Source organism: Pangasianodon hypophthalmus, chromosome 15, assembly GCF_027358585.1.
Source record: "Pangasianodon hypophthalmus isolate fPanHyp1 chromosome 15, fPanHyp1.pri, whole genome shotgun sequence".
Lineage (NCBI taxonomy): Eukaryota > Metazoa > Chordata > Actinopteri > Siluriformes > Pangasiidae > Pangasianodon > Pangasianodon hypophthalmus.
In genome coordinates, this window is record NC_069724.1 from 23,056,697 (window position 1) to 23,083,582 (window position 26,886).

Consider the following 26,886-nt stretch of genomic DNA (forward strand, 5'->3'; position numbering starts at 1 on the left):
CCGATTCATAAATTAAATTCTTCAGTCAGATTATAACCAAATACTCTCAGGTTGCTCACTCATCTCTTTTTTTTTAGCCATCATTACAAGGGATTTTGGTCGGAGTATTCCTCCATCGCATATAGACGAGGTTTTATCCACCAGATCGTGCCTGCTGTTTGTCTGTTTCACCTAAAAGCTAGAGCAGTGGGGACAGACATACGGCCTGAGGACTGGGACCGGCCTGATAAATGTCCCAGTCTAGTCCACCAAATGAATTTAAATCAGTGCTCTAAATCAACATCATCTTTTGGACTGTATCTAAAACTAAATGTTCGGCGGGAGGGAAAGAGCTGGTCTGGGCACAACTGGCTTCAACTGACTGGCTTATATCTTATAATGTCATCTAATTACACAAGTAACACATATTTAAGTTATTACATATCAAGAAAAAGTTGCACAAGCAACTTAAAATTGGGAAAAGCCCTTGGGTTGTTCCTCCATTGCACCATGCATCGCCATAATTTTTTTAAAACCTGAATTCATTTTTTTACTACCTTAATTTTAAAAACTGGAATTTTTACTGTTTGAATTGCTTAACATGAATTTTTATTACCTGAAATTTTTTTGCCTAAATTTTCAAGTTGAATTGAGAACCAACATATTCAAATATTCAAAGACTTATACTGAATTGTTTCATATTTACACATTTTTAAGCATTACAAATTCAGATTGTGCTGACTCTAATTTCACTCCATGTAGGTGGTTGTGTCTCCTGGAATTTAAGGCGAGGTCTGGGGTGATGGTGGGTGGGTGGGGGCTACCTCAGTTCTCCAGTAGGGGGCAGACACACACACACACACACACACACACACACACACACACACACACACACACACACACACTAGATGGTGTATTCCCGCATGAGGGAATGTTTAGGGTGGGGTAGGAATTCCTTGTGACTTACTTGGACGGATGATTCACTGAACTCGGAAAGCAGTGTGGGAATACACCCGCATGCATACAGGAACACAGAGCCGTGTAATCATACATAAAAGTATTGTTCTGAATCCCATTACTCCTGCCCACACACACACACACACACACACACAAATGCATGCACAGATATCACACATACATATCATGTGGATTTCATATACTGTGATCAGTCATTTGCGTCTGTACACATAGTCAATGAAAGTCATTATGTAATATTATTAAAACAGTATTTTTATAAAAGTATGTGTGTGTGTGTGTGTGTGTATGGTGGGGGTGAGCATGTTTTAATATCTTGGTGTGGATGAAATGTCCCTACAAGGATAGGTTTTGATCTTGTGGGAACATTTGGCTGGTCCCCACTAGGAAGCTTTAAAAAAAAAAAAAAAAAAAAAAAAAAAAAAAAAACTAAAAGAGCCAAAAGGTTTCCTTTTAGGTACAGAGGTTAAGCTTAGGGTTAGATTTAGGTGTAGGGATAACATTAATTAGCTGCGTTAATGATGTCGGTGGAAAGTCTTAGCAAGGATAGTGTGTGTATTTTTGTGTGTGCATGTCATAAAGCAGGGGCGATGCACAGAAACGAAAAATCCTCACTGTACAGCTGTCCAGCTCCGCACAAACACACACACACACACACACACACACACTAGTGGAAGTCATGGCCCGTGGTGGGAAACCTCCTTAATGTACGTTTCAGTAGATAAAGTTTTCACATATAGACTCCTCTGTTCAGTGCAAACATTCCTCTGTGTGCGGTGTATATTGCAGCTTGAGGGCAAAGAAAATAATCAAATATGAGTGCTGACTTTACTTTTATGCACTTTAGCTAATAATCCTAAAAATGTGCAAATAAAAAGAAAAAATGGGGCACTTCCTCAGTGTGTGTCTTATCAAGCCCCTGGGTTTCAGAAAAGTTTGTTATCCTTCACCGACTCCGTGGCAACATTATCCGGTTGTATTGTTCACTGGTGTGTGTTATTGTGTAGCGTGCTATCTGATATACTGTATATTACCACAGAGGAGACACATGAGAGCTCGAGCCAGTCTTCAACTGTTTCACTATCACAATCCCACAGATTAGATTTAAGCCCAGCGCTAATCTGCTCCACCTGAGCTAGTGACGCGTTGCTCACAACCGCTAATCCTTCATGCTTCATGTGATAGGAGTGACTCGAAATACTCACCTCACTCACTTCCAGCCAAGCTTTCCATGCAAGATTTGGGATTCTGGGGAATAATAGAATTAATATTTGAACTTTCTTTGGTTGTCTTTGTCTATAACATGTTATACCACAGTACTCAATTCTTGAACCTGATTATTTTGGTTTATATTAATGCATTCATCCTAATAAGTTTAAATAAATTGTTTTAATAGTAACAGCTTACATAAGGACTTAGAAACACTCAAAGGACTTCATGAAGACCCAGAACTCTCACATATCCTGTAAAAAACCCTAAAAATTCAAATGCCCACCAGAAGGACCAGAATTCCCAAATATTTCAGAAAAAAAACTCTAAAAATCTGAAGGACTTCTAGAAGAACCAATCCCCAAATATGCTGGAAAAAGACTTTAACAATTCAAAGAACCTCTAGAAGATTCAGAATTCCCACATATCCTGGAGAAAAAAAAACAACGGACTTCTAGAAGAACCAGAATTCCCAAATATCCTGAAAAAAAACCCTGAAAAATTCAAAGGACCTCCAGAAGAACCTAGAAATATCCAGGAAAAAACCTAGACATTTATAAACTAGTGAAAACTAATCTACGAAATGTCTTGGAAGTATCACTGAGCGCCTGAGAAAGTGTACAGTCAGCCTATTATCACAAATAAACACTAAACTATCAGTGAATCATCTGTTCTGTGGAAACCAACAGCAGAATCATTACCTTCTTTTACCAGGAATGCTACAGTATAACGGCGATATAACTGCTGAAACGTCATGGAAGGATGCCTATGCCGGAGCTCTTCTCTGTTGCAGCAGATTTTCTATCAAGCCTTAATACACTATATCACTTCCTGTGATTTTTAAAGCTTTTGGCCTGGTGAAGTTTCATACTTGCCCACGAGTCCCCTGATAGCAATGTGCAAGCAATGGTGTCTGGGGTGTCAAAAACTGACTTCATGAACTCGTTAATGTGAAGCCTGAATTTTGTGGTCTCGTTTTGTCACTTTGGTGTTAGTGTTGAACTCGTTGCACTGGTGACCACAATGGCTCCACTCACCTCTCAGCTTCAGAAACTGCACACACAGAGATCAGAACAATGGCTGCCTGTTTGCTAAATGTATATATTGATTATTCAGCATGGAGGCTAACAACAAACTCTCAAACTACTTGATCGTACAAAGAGCCCAGCTAGTAAGCCAGTTTCAAGAAATAATACAAGCGCAATCTCTTAAGTATCTACCCCCAAAACTGCTACCATTGAAAGTTTACTTTACATTCAGGAAGATTCTTTACACTATTCAAACTATGTACCGTATAGAAACTATAATAAATACATTATTATTATAATTATTATTATTATTACAGAGTTTCTATTTGCACTTGAGTAAAAATAGTTACACAGTATAGCTATTTTTCACGCTTAAACACCAAAAGGTGAGAAGCTCACACGAGTAAACAGAATTAGATCCAGATTTAGCAACTAATACAGCTAAATAGTTAGTTTAACTAACATAGTTGACTAGTAGCTATCCAAATTCACTACCAGGGTAGCTAATGTTAGGCTACGTATTTAATAAAACCCAAGAACTAGCAAGGTAGATAATGTTTGTCTCACTATTAAACTGTGTATTTGAACACAGTAGCTAATCTCACTAGCAAACCAACTAACGTTAGGCTAATTATCATAGTGTTGTTAATAAAAACAATGATCAACCTATGCTAGTAAGCAGGTGAACATTAGGTTAACTCTGTTATGCTAATCTGTGTTATGAAAACTAAGCTAGCTAGCAAGGTTTGGTTTATGATCAAGAAATACTAAGCTACAGGGTGGGAATTAATAACCACTAAATTAGGTTAAAATTGTGAATTTTTTTTTTACTTGGATTATTATTGTCATCCTCTGCCCTGTTATCTCCAGTATTAACCAGAGAAGAAAAACACTCTGACTCTAATGCAAACACATTAGCTTTGAAAGCCAGGATTTCTCTAATCTGGAGCGTTAGTGGAAAAGGAGTCAGACCTCTGGGCTAATGGAGGTCTTGTGGTCTCTTTCATGGATCTTATGACGACACAGAGGACGTCTTGAGGGCCAGACCCATGACACGGCCACAAGGCAAGGCGTATAAGGGTTTCAAGGCAGGAGATGACACAGCCCAGGAGTAGTGGAAGGAGAGAAAGAGGAAGCAAAAGCTCTCATTTCTCTATAAATGAAAGCAATACAAATCCTGTTCTGTTTAGTATTGTGGAAAATGCATGTCTCACACATCACACACTCATGTAAGAGACATAATTTGGCTCAGTACTACCATTTGTAAATTGATAATTAAAAAAAAAACTAGAGGTCTGTATTTAGAATAAATTAAATAATTATACAAGTCAAATTAAAATATTATCATCAGAATCACTTCTAAATTACAGTTATGCCACAATTACATGATTTGGCTTCAAAATGGAGCTATGACTATGGACTATTTTTGCATTTTTATAAATAACAGTGTGCCATACACTAACAGAAACCATATAAGCATAAACCATAAATCAGTTTGAGACACTGAACAACTCCAAGCCTGTGTGATATGATCTGGTAGCTTGTATGGAGCTAAACTGGTAGCTATCGGCTTTGCTTATTTTTTTTTTATTTATTTTTTTTAGGCTACAAGAGACTCATGGCTCCAATGCAAAACTAAAGAACCTTGCAAGCAATATAAACAAATGCATTATGGGAAAGCAGTATAAGTTTCATTTTTGGCCAACCTTTAATCAATGTTCATTTTCTGTCTATTTTATTTAATCTATATTAGCACAGTCACTGATTTTTCTACAGAATCTCCAGAAATGATTAGAAAAGTATTAACCAGGGGTCTCAGACATTCAGTATGTGGCCAGATAAAGGTTTTAGTACAGCCCACCAAATAAATTTAGAGTCTGTGTTTTAAAGAGAAATTGCCTTGTGGACCGTAATTGAATTGTAAGATCTGAAAAAAGAGCTGGTCCTAGAGCTGTTCTTCCACATAGGGAGGCAAAATAGAGCAATAAATTCAGCTACAAACAAAATATGCTAATGATATATTATCCTTCATTAGCAATCTAAACATTCGACACTGGAACCATGTACAGTCCTCGTTTGGGCAACAGTTTTACGGCAACAATGTACATTTCAGATAAATGCCAATAAATCAACCCAGGAGTTGTTGATCACTAAACAATTGATATTGGACTAAGTGTAATATGGTTCATTACCTAAGATGATTTGTCACATCTGGTTTAAACTGTATAGCTGTGAGTCATGTGCTACAGTAGCAATGTTCAAACTTTGTCCTAAATGTTTGGTTACATCCTGTCACTGGTTACGTGTGTGTCAGAATTAGCTGCATGATAGTGTGAGTTGAGTCTGGAAACATGTACACGTGTTTGAGAGAGAGAGAGAGAGAGAGAGAGAGAGAGAGTGTGTGAAGGGAGGACCAAATCACAGAGATATGAACTGAACCTACACGAGATTCTCTGGGTGTTATAGAGACAGATCTAAAACAAGCGTCATGTGTAGGATTTACCCTGTGTAGTTTGTCAAACTACGAAACTACAAATGCGGTCGACCCAAATTCTTGAGTAACGCTCAAAGGTTGACTCACACGTGTGTTTGTGTAATCCTGCTGTGTGTTGTCAAGATGGTTGCTATGCTCCTGACTAATTCAAGTGCCTGACACACTACATGAAATGTCATAACTGCTAGCCACAAATTAGGTCTTCCTGAGTCTGAACTTGACTATGGTCATGTGTGTGTGACAACAGAGACTAGTTTTCAAAACACAGCTTAGCTCCGTTAGGAAAGTGCATTAGCAGAGCATTAGGTTGTGTCTGTGTTTGGAAACACAGCCTTTTTATTTCATGTGTAAATTTGAACTTATGAGGTGAAACACCTCAGCTGAGTAAATTTTACTCTTCTATTAAATGTTTTGAGGATAATTTGTGTCATCACTGACTCTGTCACTGTCCTACATAGCTTTGTGTGCAGCACTGACAGATTTACCATTTTAACCACACTGGGATGGACATGGTCTTCGCATGGTAGATGTAATTTGGTTCATTAGTTGCGGTTTGAGCTCATTTAGTGAACTGGGTGTTTTTTAAACCATATTTCATTTACTCCAATCTGGCAACCTTGTTTATAGAATTCAGTCTTTCTGTATTATATCATTTGCTGACCCATCCTTCCATCCATCCATTGGTCAATTTGTCCAACTATCCATCCACTCTTTGATTCATCTATTCATCCATACATTTATACATTTACCCATGTATTCTCCAATTCTTCCTAGCCATCCATTCATTTTTTCATCCATCACCCATCCATCCAAGCACCTATTTATGTCTTCTTTTATATAACCAACCATACACGTATTACCTTTCCATCTATCTGTTCAACTACTCACTCATTTATCCATCCATCCATACATACATACATACAGCATTCAACCATCCTTATTTATCCATCTGTTCAACTACTCACATGATTATCCATTTATTCATCCATCTATACATACATACATACAGCATTCAACCATCCCCTTATTTATCCATCTGTCCTTCTGTCTATCCATCCCTTCAGCCATTCTTTGTATTATCCTCTCATTTACTCAACCACTCACCCATCCATCCAGCCTTAAGTCAAAACATCCATTCATTTGTTCATCCATCCTCTGTCCATCTAACCATTGACTCATTTATACATCTATTCACCTATCAAGGATCAATGTTTATCCATCCATCTATCTATTCATTTATCCTTCTGTCCACTCATCTATCCATCTTTCATCCATCCATCCATCTATCTATTCATTTATCCTTCTGTCCACTCATCTATCCATCTTCATAATCATCCTTCTGTCTGATCATGCACTCATTTATTAATCTATTTACTGTCCATCCTACCAACCAACCAGCCCCTTGTTTCTCTTGTATTGTTTGATCATTCATCCGTTATCCAGGTTTTTTCCACCACTGGTCTCTGGTGTACAGTGATGACACAAAAACGGAAAGAGTTTTCAGGCCACTTTTTGCACTAACACACATATTTTTCTTTGTGTTCGACAGTATGTACAGTATGACAAAAAACAGAAGTGTTTTTTTTTTTTTGGGTGTTAAGAGACAAAAATCTGTTTCCATTAATGCCAGCTGTATGTAACCACAACCTGGCACAGCAGATTAGAGTGACAACTTAAAATCGATTTTATTTTTTATTAGTTTGAAGCTGGATTTCCGAAAGCAGAGCATTTGATTTCACTTTTAGATGATATTTGACATGTGGCGAGCAGCAAGACCTTTAATCACAAGACCACCAGGAAGTTACAGCAGATCATATTTCTTTGTTTACCTTCAGTCTGAATGTGGCCTAAAGATTCGCTTGTTCAGAGCAGATAGAACAAAGCCAGACATCGGCTGTACCATCTGAGACTGCTGAGGAAATTCAGGGTCTCCCCAGTGATCCTGAAAACTTTCTACACTGGGGCCATAGAAAGTTTACTAACTCAGTAAATCTCAGCGAGGTATGGTAACTGCTCAACCCAGGACCGCAAAGCCCTGAAGAGAGTGGTGCGCTTAGCGGAGTGCATCTCCGGATCTGCTCTCCCCTCTCTGCATGACATCTACACCAGACGATGCAGTACCAGAGCTGCTAAAATCTTCAGAGACTCCACCCACCCCGGTAACTCTCTGTTTAGCCTGCTGCAATCAGGCAGGCGCTTCCGTAGTCCATTGGCTAAAACTGAGATGTTCTCAGTTCCCTCAGGCCATCAGACTCCTCAACACGGACATGTCCACCATGCAGACCCCTTAGGACTCCACAAGGACTCTACAGTCACTCTGCACTCCACTGACACTCCACACACTGCACTTTGTATTGTTACTACACCTAACATACTGCATATTTTGTACATCCCTTTTGCACATTCCTGTACATATATTTCATATTTCATATCTTATTTCTTATTATTTCTTATTCATCTCTGATTTTTACATTTTAACTTTAATCACGGACAGTCCCAAGTCAATCCTTGAAGTACATATGAGTGTGATGGTCAGGTGTCCACAAACTTTTGGCCATATAGTGTATGTTTATTGTCTGGTTCCTCAAAACTGGTTCATGTTCCAAATAAGTTTCCTCAGCCTAAAGGATAATAAAGAAGATACACCCATATTAATTTCACGCTCTTCCTCACAGGTCTTAAAGCTAGGCATTGACTCTGATGTTTTGATTTTTTATATTATGAATAATTCCATAAAATAATAAGATTTTGATACTGTTGTGTGCAATATCACAATAAAATAAAACAAAACACACATTCTAAAGGAATGTTAAATACTGCTGAATACTTATTTCTGTGATATGGAGAATAGCACATAAATATAACGACCTAATGCCTATTTAGAAAGGAACATAAAAACAAAGAAAATATAAAATGTTTCCATCAGTACAGCTTCATGTGGTTAGTGGTTAGGACTGTTGCCTCGCACCTCCACGGTTGGGGGTTCGATTCCCTCCTCGTCCTCCCTGTGTGTGTGGAGTTTGCATGTTCTCCCTGTGCTTCGGGGGTTTCCTCCCCAGTCCAAAGACATGCGTTGTAGGCTGACTGGCATCTCTAAAGTGTCTGAGTGTGTGTGATTGTGCCCTGTGATGGGTTTGCACCCCAGGTCCAGGTGCCCCGAGACCCCTGGGATAGGCTCCAGGCTCCCTGCAACCCTGTGTAGGATAAGAGAATGGAAGCATGGATATTCAATTTGTACACAACAGATTAGCAAGTTTTTTGTTCAGAGTATAGTTAAAGGATAACCATGCTCTTATGGTCTGTCAGTCATTAATCATTAACACGCTGCTGAGGCACGCGCGCCTCCAATCTCTCGTCTACATCACATCCAAGATGGCGGCGTCTGTTTAGCTGTGGACGCTTCTTTCCAAACCGACAGGAAACAGTCTAGTTTTCTAGGTGGGTTTTTCGTGAACGTAGAAATAAACAGTAGTAGACGAGTGTGTGTGAGTGTTAACAGACATTTTTTGGGGGAATGTTTTATAGAAGAAAGCAATAACAACCTCTCATACGAACGAGAGAGAGAGAGAGAGAGAGAGAGAGAGAGAGGTGTTGACGTTTTTTTTCTAAAGGAAAAGTGGGCGGGGCTTGTTATCGGGCTCTCCTCTAAAGCTTCCTCCTTTTAGCTGGGTGGTAAATGAGCTGCAGTAGAGCGCCAGGTCGATTATTTCAGCACAGGTAGCTAGCTACACTCTGATGAAATCATCACGTTTGGGCTCCAGGTGGATTTTAGATGCGAAACCGGCGCACCGGCGCACACACGGCTCACACTCGCACCCGCGCCACCGAACCCCGTCGGGCTCTTCCCCGCTGCTCTCTCCGCTGCTCTCCGAATGAGCTCCAGTCCGCTTTCCAACGGCAAGCAGATGTCGGACAACCAGAGCTGGAACTCGTCAGGCTCTGAGGAGGACCTGGAGACGGATCCCGGACTTCACGGCGGCGGCGTGGCGGAATTCAGCGGCGTGCTGAGCAAGGTACATTCAAAGCGGAGGGGGGCGGGTGTTGGAAAAATCTGGAAAAAAAAAATTAAAAAATCGTGTGTTTACAACCAGACTGGAGCTGCGTCTCAAATCTCATACTAGTGTACTAAAAATATATCAGACAATACTCCATTTATTGCTTCTCACTGTTACTCTGTGACAATTTTAACACGAGATATATATATATATATATATATATATATATATATATATATATATATATAAACTGATATATGTATATATATATATATATATATATATAAACTGATATATGTATATCTAGAATTGTTTACAGCCTGTTTAACTAGCTGTCATTAAAGAGAACTCGCGTACTACTTAGGCACCCTACCTAGTAACCTAGGGTGCGTTTTGGACGCTGCGCACCTAAACACAGTCATGCACAGCACAGTGTCCGCAATTTAACCGTTCCCTTTGACAACCTGGCTAGCTAAACATGCCAACAGAGCTGAAATTTAACTTGTGAATAAACCCTATTAGTCTGTTGTCATTGTTACTAGCTTCATATTCGCTTAATATTGGCTCAATATCAACTAACTCTTCTTCATAACGCGTAGTTAGGCATATGCTATCGATTTTTGGTTTTGTCACACGTTTAACGTTGTTTAGTCGCCCCAGAAAAGGACGTGGGGGAGAAAAAAGAGACCAAATGTAGTCTAAATCGTGTTATTTTGGATTTAACGGACACGTACAGTATCTACACGGAGGGGTTACTAGAGGTCATCGTGATGTGGCTAAGCTAAACGCTAAGCTGTGTCGAAATGTTGACTGAAACGTTATTAACGATTTTAACGGCGCCTGTTTATGACGTCATGTTCTGTTTATTAACATTGAACTAGAGCATTTTATATATCCACTTAAATAATTAAATGTGCTGGTTTTTGACACTGCTATCGCCAAAATAACAGTTAAAAGTTTTTTTATAGTTTTAATATTTTTAAAAAATTTATTAAATTTAAATGATAGCAGCTATAAACAGTCGTTCCCTCACCAGCCTGTTTTTTTTCCCTCTCTCTCTTGAAGTTAAGAAGATAAAAAAAAAAACAAAAATCACAAAACTGGAAGCTCTTCTGTCCTGAAAACTTTCCTGTGGCAGAAAATGTAAAGTTACAGCTTTTACAAAGTCCTGACTCTGGAGACTCCTTCCATTAATTTTACATAAATGTCTCCTTACAGGAAAGTGGATCCACTTTCAGAGCCGCTGTTATAGAAAACGCCTTCTGACCAATCAGATTCGAGGATTTAACAGCGCCGGCGTATAGGAATGTGCTTATTCGATCGATCAGACAGAATTCATCAACAATTTAGGACATTTCTCATCTAAATTCTCGAGTACTGCTTTCACTCAATCAATAATTTAATAAATAAGAAAAACAATAAAGTAAAAAGGGTGAATATTGTAGGACGAGATGAAAGTTTAAATCCAGTTATAGTCTCCGTCTTGATGTGCAGTTTTATAATAATAACAATAACAACAACAACAATAAAAAAAAAAAAATATTAAAGGCAATCCCAGCATTATGGATGTGACACATCTGCATTCATACTAATTATAGTATAATATGTATATTTATATGTAATATTTGTATATTACAGACGTACAGTAGCTTATTGGTGTGTATTAGTTTTTGGGACATTTTTAACAAACGCAGAAGCTTTGCAAAATGTGTAAATATTTGTAAATCAGCAGAAGCCTTAATAAAAAGTGTAAATATAAAATAAATATATGAGTAAATCTGTAAATAAATATAGAATTATAAATGTGATGTGTGGTATAAAAACAGCTGAAATGACAATTAAAAGTAAACTAACATTTAATAACAGAACTTTCAAGGTAAGTTTGACCTTTTTTGGTTATATGATCTAATATATGTATAGAGGTACCACTTTCCATTACTTCCTTTCAGAGTAGTAGTGCTAAAAATAAATAATAAAAAAAAAAGTGTAAAAATATGTAATTTTAGAACTTCTAAAAATGGTAAAAGCTCAGCTATGCAGTGAGAGAAGAAAAATCCCTGAACTCCCAGGGTGTACAGCTGTGACCTTTGCCCTCTTAGCTGATCTGATGTGAACGCTTGTTTTGCAGTCGTAGTGGCTGATTTATATCGCAGTATGTTGTATCTGGTTGTAAAAAAAAAAAAAAAAAAAAAAAAAAAAAAGAGGATCTGTGAAGATCTTGAGTATGATGCTAACGCTGTTGCCTGTCCTCTCTGCCTGCATCCACAGTGGACGAACTACATCCACGGCTGGCAGGATCGCTGGGTCGTGCTGAAGAACAACACTCTGAGTTATTACAAGTCTCAGGATGAGAGGGAGTACGGCTGCAGGGGCTCGCTGTGCCTCAGCAAGGCCGTCATCACGGTAAGAACCCGAACACGTGGGTCTGTCCGGTCAGCTGCGGCGTGTCCCGAGTGTGTGATGATCTAACTTTAGCGCTGTTTTAGCCTTAACTTTCTCGGCGTAAAATTAGAAAACATTGCACCATGTTCACTGTGCTCTAGACTGTTTCTACGGCAACCACTTTAAACATTAGCTATTTCATAATAGTGTTAAAGATCTTATCAACGAAGGTCTAACTAAGCGACTAACATGACTTAATGTCGACAGCGGTTACCTTTTAACGCTTAGCTGTTAAGGATTAATTCACGGCTGTATAAATGAAGTACTCTTTGGCCAGGATGCGGTTTCCGGACACATCTCTGTGAGGTGCTGTAGCCGAAGGACGTCTGTAGTAACTCTGATCGAGATGGGAATGTCTTCACGACGCACCAAAGTCTCCAAACGTACTACGCACGTTTCATTGTAGTACACGCTTTTGTTTGTTTGTTTGTTTGTTTGTTTGACATTTATCATAACCGCTTGCTGGAGGTCACATGACTATAACACACACATATTTTGTACCTGTGCTAGGAACGCATGACCGTACTGAAAACCCACCTGAAACGTCGCCTCTCTGACACGTCATGTATGATTTATACTTGGAGACGAGAGGAAAGATTGACCGCCTCCTAGATTGTATTTATACTAAATAAAAGCGGAAAACCTCATTTCTGAAATGATATAATGTGATAGCATGTCCACTTGGGTGGGATGTATAGATCACCTCGGCTTATTTCTACTGCTCTTTTCTTAGAGATAGACAGTGAAATCTTGAGACTTCCAGCCTGTAAGTAATTACTATCATGATCCTTTTGGACAGAACTAAAATTCCGGAGATACTCCGGTTAAAAATGACATTCCCCAACTTCCTCGTGTAAAAACGAATCCAGTCTGAATAGGGCTTTAGTCGTAACGTAAGTGATGCGGTTCTGTTTTGACCAGAGCCATGGACTCTGAACAGATGATTTTGAGCTTGAAGCAGGGAATAAATACGCACATCTCTGGCCAATCATCTTTAAATGTTCTGGTTTTGTTTAATTATATTTTTTGAGCAAAGCTACAGTATGTTGTTACTTCACTAATCATACCATAAAAAATTAAAACAAAGCACTGTGCAAGTCTGAAAACTTTCTGACTTAGTCTCTGATTTGATGATCTGCCTTGAATTCTTGATTTTATTGTTATTATGATTATTATTATGATTATTATTATTATTATTATATGCCACCACAGAGGATCTGCTTCAGAAGCCTAGAAGGTTGAATAACAGACATTTTTGGCTCTGGTACAGAATTGTTTTCCAAATACTTGGCACGGTCTGTTGTAAAACTTTTCCGGGACGGTGTCCTGAACGTTGTACCACAGCGGGATCCTGGTATTATTTTGTATATCGTTTATATTATTGATTATGCTGCTGTGTGCCGTATTAAGATCCTTTACTCAGGTCCTTGTGTTTAATGTGTTAAACTCATTTCATTGCTCAATACGCAGAACGATAACAAAGGTGACTTTGACTTTACGCATGATCGTGGGTTACACATCCACCTTACGTGTAACTTCGGTTGATCCGACCAGTGTGACGTCCTCCGTAAACGCTGGTTTAAGTTACGACCTGGTCAGTGACTGAGATTGTGGAGCGGCGAATGCAGGGACAGAGATGCTGTCATCAGCTACAGGCAATCTGCCAGACAAAGACAGAGTGTGGCCTATTTCCTCCCATTTGCACTTACACACACGTACACACACACACACACACACACACCTGGCAAGCGAGGAACCTCTGTGACCTGCAGCAGTGTCATTATCACCTGTACCTGGCGCTTGACTTCTTATCACCACTGACAAATATTGATCGAGCCACGTGATAGCCGCGCACCCATCTGATCACGTGGATAAGAGACTCGGCTTTGGGCATTAAAAAGGAACTGAAGTTGAAATGAACATTACGTTGAAGATTAGCAAGTCAGGTGACTGGGGTTAAGCAGGCCACACTTTGTGAACACACTTCGCCAACATTTTGTTGTGCCACTTCCAAAAAGGGAGGGAGGCAGCAAGAAGAGGGTAAAGAGACAAAAAAAGGTGCAAAGGTTTAGTCGTCATAGAAACAGATTGTGCTAAAGGTAAAGGCCTGCAGCCTTTTGCCCCGGCTTTGTAATGATTAAACCACAACTTGTAAACCACAGCAGAGATTCTTCACCGAAGCATGGCCTAAACTCATGAATACACTTGTATGCACCCTTCTGAAACAAAACACGGCGAGAAGTACGAAAGACACATTCGATTTGAGTTCAGTGTTATGTAAATAGTCTGATTTTAATTAAAAAAAAAACCTGTTTAGGCTTAGATGAGAGGGAAGCCATGCCTCCTTCGCTGGAACTGGCACACCAAGGCCATGGGTGCTTATCATTTATAACAGTGCACTTCCTCGTTTCTTTTCTCCTCCTGAGGATCCAAGGAATAAATCAAGGACAAACCAAACAAGATGTCTGTGCTCATTGAAGTGTTACTTACTCTAAAGCAACGTCATGTATTGCACAGGAGATGGTGAATCTGTGATTTGGATTGTTATTGGTATGTTTATTATTCCTGTGAGAAATTAGCAGCTCTACGCTGCTCAGATATCACAATCGTTATTGCCAGTGTGTTTAATAGGGGGAAAAAAATTCAACAATCTCGAACATAAGTTTTTTTTTTTTTTTTTTCCCCTTTCACAAATAATTTCACAAATGTAGAAACTGGAGTGTACGTGTATACGGGGTTTTACGGTCACCACCATGCGTTCAGGCAGATTAAAGTTAAGATGTAGACACTAGAAAAGTTTAAAAGAAAAAGATGTTATGTACAGCAGTTATTAAGGAGGCGTGTATGCAGAGTTTTTTATGCAAACTTTTTGAACTAAAAAATACAAATGGATTTTTTTTTTTTTTTTTGAACCCCTCAAGCGTCTCGTTGTTACCGTAATTCCCCTTATATACACTCAGTCAACAACCGACGCAGGAGAGCAAACAGCATTTTAATCACTTTGTAATTATCATTACCATTAAAATTATTTGTAAAATGTTAGATTTTACACTTAATCAGTTAATCCTAATTTTTCTATTTGGGCTGCAAAAAGCGCCATTTTTGACGAGCATCACTAATAAATATCGTAAACTGATGTTAACTATTGTATATACTTGTCTAATGTTAGCTAAGTTGAACATATATTGATAGATTTTATTACACATTAATAAACTAAATGTTCTCCGTTTTACTTGACAGAAGGTGAAGCCGCATATTTCCAGCGGGAAAATCGAGTTAAGACGAGAGCACCAGGGAAAATGTTACTAACATGAGATGGTGGGAAGGGGGCGGGGCTTCCAGGCGATCGGTTAATATCGCAGAGCATAAAACACCTACACAGCTAATATTTTCCCCTATTTAACATGCCTTAAGTCATCTGCTAGCTCCAAACCTCCTGACAAGCCGAATCAGATTAGCGTCCCTGGTTCAGTTCATAAGCTGATGGCAGTAATCCAATGTGTCAGATGAATCTAAAGATTTTCTGTCGAGGTGTGGTGGCGTTACGTTTCCGCTTCTCATGCTGTTTATGTCGAGAAGGGGGCCTGGAGAGTTGCTAATTCCAGGTTTGACCGTGAGGACTGACTCCCGCTGACACAATGAACCATATTTGGAAGCTCTGTTAGTCTGTTTACCTTCCCATTGTGTAAAAAAAAAAAAAAAATCATTGAGTCATAGTGTGTGGCTGCTGCTTCTGTCTTCTTTTCTCTCTGTTTATTCTCTGTCCCAGTTTCCGAGGCCGTGTTTTGCATTTCGGAGTTTGAGAATGAAAATGGAGTCTGTTTACAGGGAGCAGTGAGAGAGTTACACAGCTTCGGGCCTGTTTGCGCTTTTACAGCTATTAACCACCGTTATAGGAGGCATTCCTATCTGAATCCGACTCTTTCCTGGCATGCACAGGTACTTTTGAGGCTTGTCAGGTGTAGGTTTTGAGAAATCCTCCTTAAATACAGGTTAATGCTTTGCCCTTACATGCCTGGATGTGACTGGTCCTATGTCTGTACATGCACGTGTCTGTATTTAGCACTATTCACGCTATACTAGTTTCGCAGCGTGACATCTGAATGAATGATATATGCACGTATCCTCTGGGATCAAATCCAGACAGCTATGAATTCACACGCATGTTGTGTGACATGTCATAAATCTCCGCCTCTAAGACTAGCTTTCATGGGTAGCTTTTTCCCCATGGGCGTGGCTTTGGAGGAAGGTAGGAGTTGTATTTGTTAGAATTTTGCGCTTCAATCAAGCGAGCTTCTCCGAAATGACTGACCATACCCATTTCAAGTTATTTATCTAGCTAACATTGTTAACTAGGCTAAATTAACGCTAGCTAATGTAATTGAGCCCAAATTAAAATATGTTGAAGGCTGATATTTATCTGATTAACAAATGAATCCTGATCAACCACTCAAATGCATCCAATTTTTTTCTTCTTGTTAATATGAAATGGAAAATGGAAATATAAAACTGGCAGCTTCCTGTGGAAGTGCAGCTTTTTAATTGTTGTTGTTGTTGGTTTTTTTTTTTTTAATTGAAATTATAGTTGTGTGTCTTTTAATAGCTCTAGACTAGGCAGGCATAAGGCACAGTATAGACGAGGCTGGACAAGGCTGTACATAAACCCCCAGACTGTCTGCCTCTCTTTAATGAGCCCTAGCAGGCCAGCGGCGGAGAAGCCAGCGCTGATCATCATTACCCTGATGCGCCAGAGGAATCGAATGGGACGTGATTGCATTTTGTGTCGGTAATGTCCGTCTTCAGTGAACAGGGAGATGAGACCTGCTCGGAAAGCACTATTTACAGCTGCAAAAGCTCGAACGGTTAAACGAGTAGACGTGTCCTGATAATCTGTAGCAATAATATTACAGTGAAATATCAGTGATGTTATTTTAGGGCCTTTATGTTATTATCTAGGGGTGGACAAACGATACATTTATTAGCTCATGCTCCAGGCAAGTGAAATCTCCAGTCTTGCATGTTTTGGTTGCCTGGAAACATAACAGACGAAGATAAAAACTGGTAACTAACCTAATTTGCAGAGAGGACGAGTGTGTAGCCTTATCCGCGGTCCGTCCTCGCATCACAAAATGTTATTATCCGTCTTTATATTCTCTCTACACGTTTAACCCTGAGGTGACTTTTGCGCTGGACTTCTCTTGCGTATTCCTGATTCTGAAAAGACCGTGTGCCGTCTGTGCGCGCTAATTAACCCACCTAGTAAAAAACGCTCGGCTAAATCTCGGCACGGCCGATGTACGTAGTGCAGCAGGGGGCGGGATTTGGAAGCTAGTGCTATAGTAACAGCGTTGTACCATTGTGAAACGCGAAGTTTAAAAATACACACTAAATGAAAACATTTCTTTTGCGATAGTCAGTAAGAAGTAATGGTTATTTTCTTGTTCTGGTTGTTTGATCGTACTTGTGTACCAGGGCAACTATGAATAAAAAAACGAATAGCTGCTTGTCTTGACACAAAATCTCCTTTCCTGAGACCCGTAAGTTATTGTGACAGTTTACACAAGCATGCTTATTATGACTAAAAGTTTGTTCTGACTCTGGTTTGACCTCCTGTCAGCTCTTGAGGCATAAAAATGTCTTAAACTCTTACAAGGGTGTTTTTATGTCCTTGCGAGATCTAATAAGATAAATCCGTTCCACACAGACTTAATGTTTAGTTTAGTCGGTTAGCGAAAAAAAAAAAAAAGTCTCAAAGGTCAGTGAACCCAAAGTACATTGATAGAGTGCATTGGAGTCGTGTTTTTTTACGTTCATTATGACTAAACGTGATCTTCTGCTGTGTAACTTAAGCACTCGTCGCCAGGTAGCTTGGTGACAGGTGAGGTATTGTCTTGCAGTTTTATGCAAATTAGGTGTGACGCAGTAAAGACACCAGTCCAAATGATGGGCTTTAATGAGTCCTTGGGGCAATCCTATGTCGCACATGGTCCAACGTTTTTCCAGTTCCCCACTCTCAAATTCAGTTCCTTCTTGCCATTAGTTCTTATTTACTGTTTCATACTCAGAAATGGAAAACTTATAACCGTGGGTTTCACTCACCCTGTCATATAGGATGAATAAAAATAAAGCTTCGAAGGAAGTAACAGATTGCTAGTGCCTCTGGTGAGTTTACGTAGCTAGTAAAACAAAAAACGCTGGACAGTGCACATGTACGAGTGAGAACAGCAGCGGTGACTACAAGCGACGTGCCACTGGCTAACGTGAACGTAGGGTGTCCCAGCAACAAAGTGTGAGGCTCCGCCCCTTTTTGCTCTGTCTTAATCATCTATAAAGAAAGGACGCTTGACAAAACAATAGTGCATTCAAAGTTTGGTTTTGGACAGGGGTGGAGGCCCATGTGTCAGGTTCTGCTCTCGCTGTGAAAAACAAAAGCTTTCATAATCACACGCTTGCTCCACTTTCATCTCAACAATGTTGTAGTGTACGCCAAGAATCAGGTTCACGTGAACAGGATTTACTCTCGGCTTCAGGAAGAACGCTCTTGAGGTCGAAGGTGTTTTCTTTCTCTCACCCTTTCCTTGACCTGTGCAACATCAGGACATGACAGGATGACAGAAATCCCTCTGTCCCTTTTCCTGTCATTTTAAACACATCTTGTGTGCTAGTACGACGGAAGCGTCTCTGACAGAGACCGATGTCAACGTGCCGCAGACACACACACACACGCGCACACACACACACACAGCGGTAGGTGGAGGTTGCTCTGGGATTGGGCAGGTCGGCACAAACACTCCAGCACTCTTTAAAGCGGCGCTTATCACATGTTTGGACAGGAGGGGTGTTTTTTTGGGCGAAAAGAACGAGAGGAAAGGTCGAATGGAGGAAAAAAAATCTGTGACAGGCCTGGAAAAAGATGGAAGGTTACAAAGAGGTTAGATGAAGCGATAGTGGGAGGAGGAAAAACAGGGAAACATGAAAGGAGATTCTTAATCTTTAAATGTAATGTATTGAGTTACAGCACACACACACACACACACACAGTTCTCTGAGTTGATGGGAAGTGAAATGAATGACAACACAACAGCCCCCCATGACTCCCTGCTGTGTAGGTGTGTGTGTGTGTGTGTTTGCATTTCTATGCTCCATGGGCGTGTGTGTGTGCCGAGGTAATGCTTCAGTGCTCAAACACTGCAGAGGCTCAGTTCAGTCTCGGTAGCTGGAACTCGTTCTGAGCTCGTTCATGCTGATCTGGCGTTTTACTTCCTTGTCAGCTGAATGCTGTTAAAGAAGCAGTGCATCGTTGTTGGAGAATTGCTTGAAGACATCAAACGACCCTTCAGCACCTACTCAACCGACACCAAACCTTTGATCTGCGTTGACCATATATGGCTTATCAGTTGATCTGTTCTTGCAGGGGACGGGGTTGAACAGGGATCTCGCACAGCTACACCATTAAGTTGGGTTACTTCGGATCCTGGGGCATTTCCCTTCTTCCCTTCCCTCCCTATTTTCTTCATATCGGCCACCCCGTTCTTATTAACGATACAATGCAGAAGTGAGCTGAAGATCTCTGGTTTGAAAAAGCCTAAATAAAGCCACGCCCCCAAAACCCATTAATGTGTGCTGTCAAAGCTTTAGCAATCTTTATTGACATGCAACCTGAGTAACAGGCCTTCTTATCACAATATCCTGACTTAAAAATCACTTACCGCCCCTTTAATGTTGTTTTGGTCCCGTAACCAGAATTCAAACAGTGATAAACGTGTGATAAACTAATTTAAGATTTCTTTTTTCTTGCCCTACAGAGTGTAATGAGGTGTGTGTGTGTGTGTGTGTGTGTGTGTGTGTGAGTGTGAGTGAAACCTTGCAGTAAGCGTGCTTCAGTTCTATAAAAGTGTTTTTTTTTTTTTTTATTATTATTGTTTGGCCTGTACTGATGCATAACGGTGAAAACAAAGAAGCCATCACATCTCTAGTCTGGATGAAACACTGCACAATTCTGTAACCTGAGATGATATTCACAGATTAGCAGATGATGTGCATCTGAAATGGGAAGTAACATGACGAGGTGAACCAGTCATTATTTAGAGTGGATAGCTGTCACTTGTGTTATGTCGCACATTATAGACACACTGACATGTTTACAGCCCAGTGAGACCCCTCCCTCCTTTTCAGCATCTACGGCACATCATGGACGTAAAACATATGCTGACCAGAGAGCTCGCCGGCGGCGGCTTAAAGAACTCCTTTTTTTACAGGATAAACAGACGGGCGTGGGAGAAAAACAGACTTCTAGAAGCCGCCGTTGATGATGAACAGATGGGGCCGTGCGTTCAAATGTTTTGGATTTTTGGTTATTTGGATAACATACACTACCAAACATTCTTAGATGTGGTGTAAAGATTCCTGGGTGGAGGAGGCGTGGCCTCTGTCTGTATGTGTCAGTTTCAATGAAGGAGTGTTGCTTTTTTGTACATGTCAGTACAAGTGGAGGAGGCGTGGCCTTTGTGCCTCTGTTTCAGTGAAGGAGGCGTGGTCTCTGTTCTCATTTCCAGTGAAGAAGGTGTGGCTTCTGCGCCTCTGTTTCAGTGAAGGAGGCGTGGCCTTGTGTCTCTGTTTCAGGAGGTGTGGCTTTTGTGCCTCAGTCTCAATGAAGGAGGTGTGGCTTCTGTGTATGTCAGTTACAGTGAAGGAGGTGTGGTCAGTATCAATAAGGAGGCGTGGCCTCTATACTTGCCACTTTCAGGGAAGGAGGCGTGTCTTCTCTTGCAGCTCAGAAAGCAGCATTCTCTGAAAACATTCAATTTCGGACACGACTCTTCCTCTGATGATGGCTTTAGTAGGCAGCATTTTTTCGGACACACCCTAAATGTCGCTGCGCTTCTGTCCATTGATCTTGATCATAAGTGCATTTGTCTCCTTTTGCATTAAAATCTGATCTCTTGCTGAGAGCTTTTGGTTTATTCATGTTCTGTCCCCCAATTTCCATGCAGATTAATTCCTCATTTCCCATTGCAACCTCTTCTGTATAAAATCCTGGTTAATGTTTGCTTTCCAAGTCGATGCCGAGCTACTGCAGCTGCTCCAATCTGATCGCTGAGGTTCAACTCATTTATTTAGCACGGAGATAAAGATCTGCAATAAGGGTGTGAGAGTTTACAGCTGGCTCTCTGTGAGAGAGAGAGAGAGAGAGAGAGAGAGAGAGAGAGAGAGAGAGAGAGAGGGGTAGTGGGAGTAGACACACAGCGAGGGGGAGAAACAGATGTAGGAGGGTAGGCAGGGTTGGGAGTTTTGGGGAAGGATAACATGTCTCCAAAACAGAAGGCCGCAGCCGTGATGCCTCACTGTTAGCTGTCTTATAAAGAAGTGCTTTGATTTTTTATTTTTTTTTGGTGTACAAAAGGCTGAATGCTTCTGTTTTGTATTCTTTTCTAATTTGATGCAAAATATGATCTTTTGTTCTAATGAGGTGACATTAACATGATTAATATCACAGATGTGCGTAAATTTAGTAGAGGGTTAAACATCAAGCTTCCACATGATACGATAAGATTTCGATTTATTTAACAATACTACTGAATGTTCTACGATACGATCCAATACCATATGATATGATTTAGATTTTTAAGGCAACCATCCAATATTTGACAATCCAAATGAATCTGCCATGATATGATACAATGCCATGATATGATACACTGACATTTACTAAGCCCCAAAGTGAAAGCAGTGAAAATGGAGTTTTAAAATTTCTCTAGCTTTGAGGACAATTTTTTAAATGTTCAGTTTTCATCTTTGAATTTCTCAGTGAGCGAAAATGCCGTTTTATCCGTATACATGTGGAGAGGCATTACAGTGTGATTACAGGGTTTTCTGTGTTTGGTTGGACTTGATGTTTTTAGATCAGCCCCCCGAGATTGTTGAGAAACGAGTGTTTAACTGAAGCACAGTCAGGTTACATGCAGGACTGATTAAGAGCCGTCTCTTGTGGAAGCCAGGAACACACACATTGTTCGTATTGACTTGCTGAATATTTGATAAAGGCAAGGCTGTTTGCAGACAGGGCTGCTGAACTCGGAGTTTGAGGGTCAAGAGCATTTTAAAAAGTCTGTGTGTGTGTGATTGTGGGTACATGGGTTTTTTTTTCCGAGAGGTGTGTGCACACTGAAGCCTGCCAAAACCTCAGAGAAGTGATAAAAAACAGCCTAGTCTCAGGGCCAGTGTTTGTGTGTGTGTGTGTGTGTGTGTGTGTGTGTGTGTGTGTTTGCCTGCACTGTCGCATGTTTAAACCGGGGCCTGCTCCAGAGCTGAGCCTGCTGCGGCTATTCGTTTAGTGGCATTGGCTCCACTCCAGGACAGACACACTGACTGTTAGCACACACTCTCGCACACACACACTCTCGCGCACACACACTCTCGCACACACACTCTCGCACACACTGCTCTGCCACTCAGCAACCTTTAGCCTATTTACACTTTACACTATGTAGTGTGTCCTCCTTGCTGAATGCACCTGATTCAGCTTACCGGCTGATTACGAAGCTCTTTATCAGCTGATCTGCGTGAGTCAAGTGGTTTTTGGATCTCTGGCTTAAGGGATACACCTCGCTAAATTTTGCATTCTTAGAGAAATTATTAAATATTTATTTATCATTTATCATCATGTACAGGCACAACAGAGCTGTGATTTCTGCGACAACAGCAAGCAACAAAACGACAGCACAGCAAGCAACATTTTCTCAATTCTTTGCCAATCAGGTATCACACTCTCTTACGCGTCAAATCCAAACGAATGTCTTGAACCGTTCTTGGCCAATCGTGTGGTCCGACTTTTATTCAGTTCCCCACTCACGACTTGAGTTCTGAGCACGTAACGCAAACAATTTTCACACTCATTAGTGCATTATTAAATTTAGCTAGCTTTAAAAGCTATTTGTAGCTACTAACATTTCTCATTGGAACTCAAAAAAAAAAAAAAAAAAAAAAAAAAAAAAAAAAAAAAGGCCACGCCCACAAGAGAAGTCGCTTGTTACTGTGAATGTAGGTTGCATTAATGTACCAAGGTTTTTTATTTTTAATTTCACATATTTGTTGACATGTAGAGATGTCGGAAGCTTTGGTATAGGCCATTTTCATTTTTGTCCTGTTAGTGTTGCCATAGTTGAGTGCTGTATTGTTTCCTCTGGTGTTTGCTACACTCTTTTTTTTTTTTTTTTTTTTTTGGTAATAAGATAGCTTGTGAACTTTATTAACCCATTAAAATATAAGGTGCTGAGTTGGGCCAGGCGTGTTCCGTGTTGTGGAAATAGCCGTAAGTCACTGAGACAGAGAGTGAGAGTGAGAGTGTGTGTGTGTGTGTGTGTGTGTGTGTGATATTGAGAGCATGTGTGTGCACAGCTGTGGCTTCTTGGTTATCCAGTAAACCCAGTGCTGAAGTTCCCGAGCCGATCCGTGTGAAAGTTTGTGAAGGTGAGAAACAGGCTGTGGCTGCTGTTGAGTTGTTCAGGTTGGGAAATAGGAAAAGAGAGAAACGTAGCGTTGAATAGGCTGTCGGTCAGATTTAATTGCTAAACATCGAGGTTTTAAGGAAGTGATGAAATTCAGGACTCTTGTTATTTAAAGCAGGAAATGTGTATCCTTTTCCTGTGTTGCTCCTTCCTGTGTGTCCACGCATGTTAGAGGTCACATCCTGCACTTCTGAGGCGGTGGATCTATTTCTCTTTGCTTTTGCTCCCTCAAGCTGTATTTGAATTTTTATCAATATTTAAATATATTTGAATATTTATGAGTCTGCCACAGGCAGAGCGATCATTAGCAGTAGCACTACGTTGTTTGTTTGTAATACACAAACCATAGAAGGTGAATTGTTGCTTTCTTAAGAAAAGAAAATCATAAAATTGTTAAAACTTTAATTTGCCCAGAGTAATGTTTATTTTTTTTGTTCCCACGATGTAGCTAAATCTCTAAGATTGACGCATAATAAATGTTTTATTTATATGCGCTTTAACACACACTCAACTGAATCCAATATGGCGTCCTATTCACTAGATATGCTCGCTACATAGGGTATAATGAATAGAACGCGTATACTGGAAACAAAGCATCATGACTGTTAGAAAGCGCCAACACTGGAGACTCCTTCTCCGAATGTTAAATAAACGTCTCCTAACAAAAAAAAAAAAACTTCACCACATTATTATTATACGTTTATTACATGTTTATACGTTTTCCTTTGTTAAACAGCAACATGTTTTTTAAATCCATTTATTATTAGTCTTAGATTATGTGGAGCTTCCACTATACAAATCCCTGTTTACGAACCGTTACTATAGAAACGATAACGTATTAGAACGTGCGCATTAATCTAAATCTATCGTTTGTGTTACAGCTGGAAGTACGGTAATACACAGTCATGTGGTTACACAAAAATAATGCAATCGGAATCAGCAGCGCTGTGGTAGGAATTTTAAAATATGTGTTTAAAAAAAAAAAATAAATAAATAAATTAAAAAAGTTAGACGTCAACTTTGGTCTACTTCAAGTGAAACTGGTTTAGTCAGAACGTTTAGCTTGGCCCAGTCCTAGCCCATTTGCGCTGATGGACAGGATAAAACAGGACATCAGACTGAATAAGACTTCCGTTTTAGTTTTTAGGGTTTTTCCCCTTAAATGCAAAAATGAATGCTTATGTTGGTTGTGTGTCATAAGATTGCGTGTCATCTAGTGTTGGTACTTTTGCTCCATAGCCACACTGTTTTAACACACTACTGGATGTAGTAGCATGCAGTTTTGGATGTTGCACAACTCCAGAGATGAATGTTAGGTGCAGGACTGAGAGTGAGTCTTCACTTCCTGCATTCGAGTTCATATTCCTTCTTTGTGCCAGTCTTGCATTTTTTTCAGCCAATTGAGCCGCTATAGCACTGATTCATGTCCTGATTCCTGATGGTGGTTGTTGCTGTTGTTTCAGCTGCTTGCGTTAGGGGTCGCCACAGCGGATCACCTTCCATTATCCGCATATTAGGTTTTACGCCAGATGCCCTTCCCCGTGTATCCGGGCTCGGGCCCGGCACTGAGAGTGCGCTAGCCTGTGCACCCCTAGTGGCTGGGGTTGGTGCGATTCCTGACGGTTGTGCCACACGTGAAAACTTTTTAGCGGAAGTTCAACACCACAATAGGGGCTTTGTTTTGTCTTTTGTTTTTCATTGGGAAATTAATTAAATTTTAATGTTTATTTAGAATACCATTATTTATTTATTTAAAAACCTTTAGACCTTTAATATGCATAGATGCATAGATACATGCTTAATGATTGGCCTTTTGACATTTTGCGTTAGTTAAATTGCATAAAAGTTGTGATTAATGCAAACGGATGCATGCAGGATGCTCACGACACCATGTTTCTACAGCGCTGTTGAGTAATTTTCTGTAAAACCATTTCTGAAAGTAGTTCCAGCTGTATACAAATAACAGGTTTGTATTAATGTGTTCTTTTTTAATACGTTATTGTTTTTATAGTAATGTTTACTATGACAGATGCACCACATAATCTCATACGGATAATAAACAGATTAAAAATATGTTGTTTAGTAATGTTTATTTAACATTTATGGGAGGAGTCTCCAGTGCCAGTGCTTTTTAACCATCATATCTTTAATATCAAAACCTTTGGTATTAAGTTTTCCGCTATGGGAAAGTCTTCAGAGACTTTATTGGTCATGTGACAAGCTTTTTTTTTTTTTTTTTTTTTTTCCCCGGAACAACTGTCTGTTTATAGTTGCTTTAACGCAAGTGAGGTCTCACGGACATCCCACAACAATAAATGTAACTATAAATGGATAAAAAGTATGTCGTGTCACTCTTTAATGAATAAAGAATTATATTCATTGGCAAATTGCTGTAGTATAAGCGGAATATCTGCGGATTTTGAGGCATGCTTTTGTAGGAAAATGAACAATTTCGGAGAGGTAACAGTAACTCTGCGTCATCACACCACGCTATCGTTTATATTTTTCCTATAACAGCACTCCCTCAAGTGTATTATTCCCTACATATTAATTGCTCAGATGCCTCATTAACATATATATTAGTATTGCACAGCCCAATGTCACGGTCTTGAACAACGAGTGTATGTAATACTTATAATATTTCTTAATATAGTTTATATATATATAGTATTTGTTAGTTCTACAAAAATGGCGTTATGTTTTTAAGTAGCTTTTTATTTTATTTTATTGTTAAATCACTTAGAATGTGTGTATTTGGTCTGTTGATGAGGAGACCATGAAATTCTGTAACATAGACATGACATCAGTGAACTACTGTCTTTAAATCACTGAAAATTGACAAGCTGCCCTTTCTCTCTCTCTCTCTCTCTCTCTCTCTCTCTCCCTCTCTCCTTCTTTTTCCTCTTTCCTGCCCTTTGGACTTTGTGACTTCACACATGTACTGTCTTAGGTCTGCCCTGGAAAGATTTTCTTGGAAGCATGAAAAAAAAAAAAAAAGCGTTTTTCCCCTCTCTCTTCTTTTCAATTCTCTTTGTCTCTCCCTGCCTTTCTCTTTCTTCCTTCCACCTTTTTTGTTTCCCTTTTCTTCTCAATTCCATCCATCACTCTCCGCTCCATGAGAGCACCTTGTGTTTGTTTGCGGAAATGCAAATCTAGTTTTTTTTTTTTATTTGTGTATCACTAGCTTCGTTTCCTTGTCGGATTCTTTGCAGCTGTTGTGTTGGTCAGCGTACGCACTGAATATCGAGAAGGAAATT

General features: G+C 39.8%; 1 protein-coding gene and 1 long non-coding RNA gene across 3 annotated transcripts in view; one reads left to right on the top strand and one right to left on the bottom strand.

The window, feature by feature from the left end:
• Positions 1 to 7,361: 7,361 nt before the first annotated feature.
• Positions 7,362 to 9,147, bottom strand: LOC117599179 (uncharacterized). The gene is made up of 3 exons (XR_004579613.2): positions 8,971 to 9,147; positions 8,654 to 8,879; positions 7,362 to 8,306 (listed from the first exon to the last, which is right to left on the bottom strand). It is a non-coding gene; the product is annotated as an uncharacterized LOC117599179 (long non-coding RNA).
• Positions 9,148 to 9,341: 194 nt separating this feature from the next.
• LOC113535727 (ceramide transfer protein) overlaps positions 9,342 to 26,886 on the top strand; it is a 45,423-nt gene continuing 27,878 nt past the window's right edge. The window contains exons 1-2 of one of the 2 annotated variants that reach the window (XM_034311411.2): positions 9,342 to 9,698; positions 11,949 to 12,083. In XM_034311411.2, coding sequence (XP_034167302.2) covers positions 9,558 to 9,698; positions 11,949 to 12,083 — 276 coding nt within the window. In that variant the 5' untranslated portion in view covers positions 9,342 to 9,557. The remainder of the gene's footprint in view (positions 9,699 to 11,948; positions 12,084 to 26,886) is intronic. The other variant, XM_034311412.2, reaches the window with a different exon arrangement.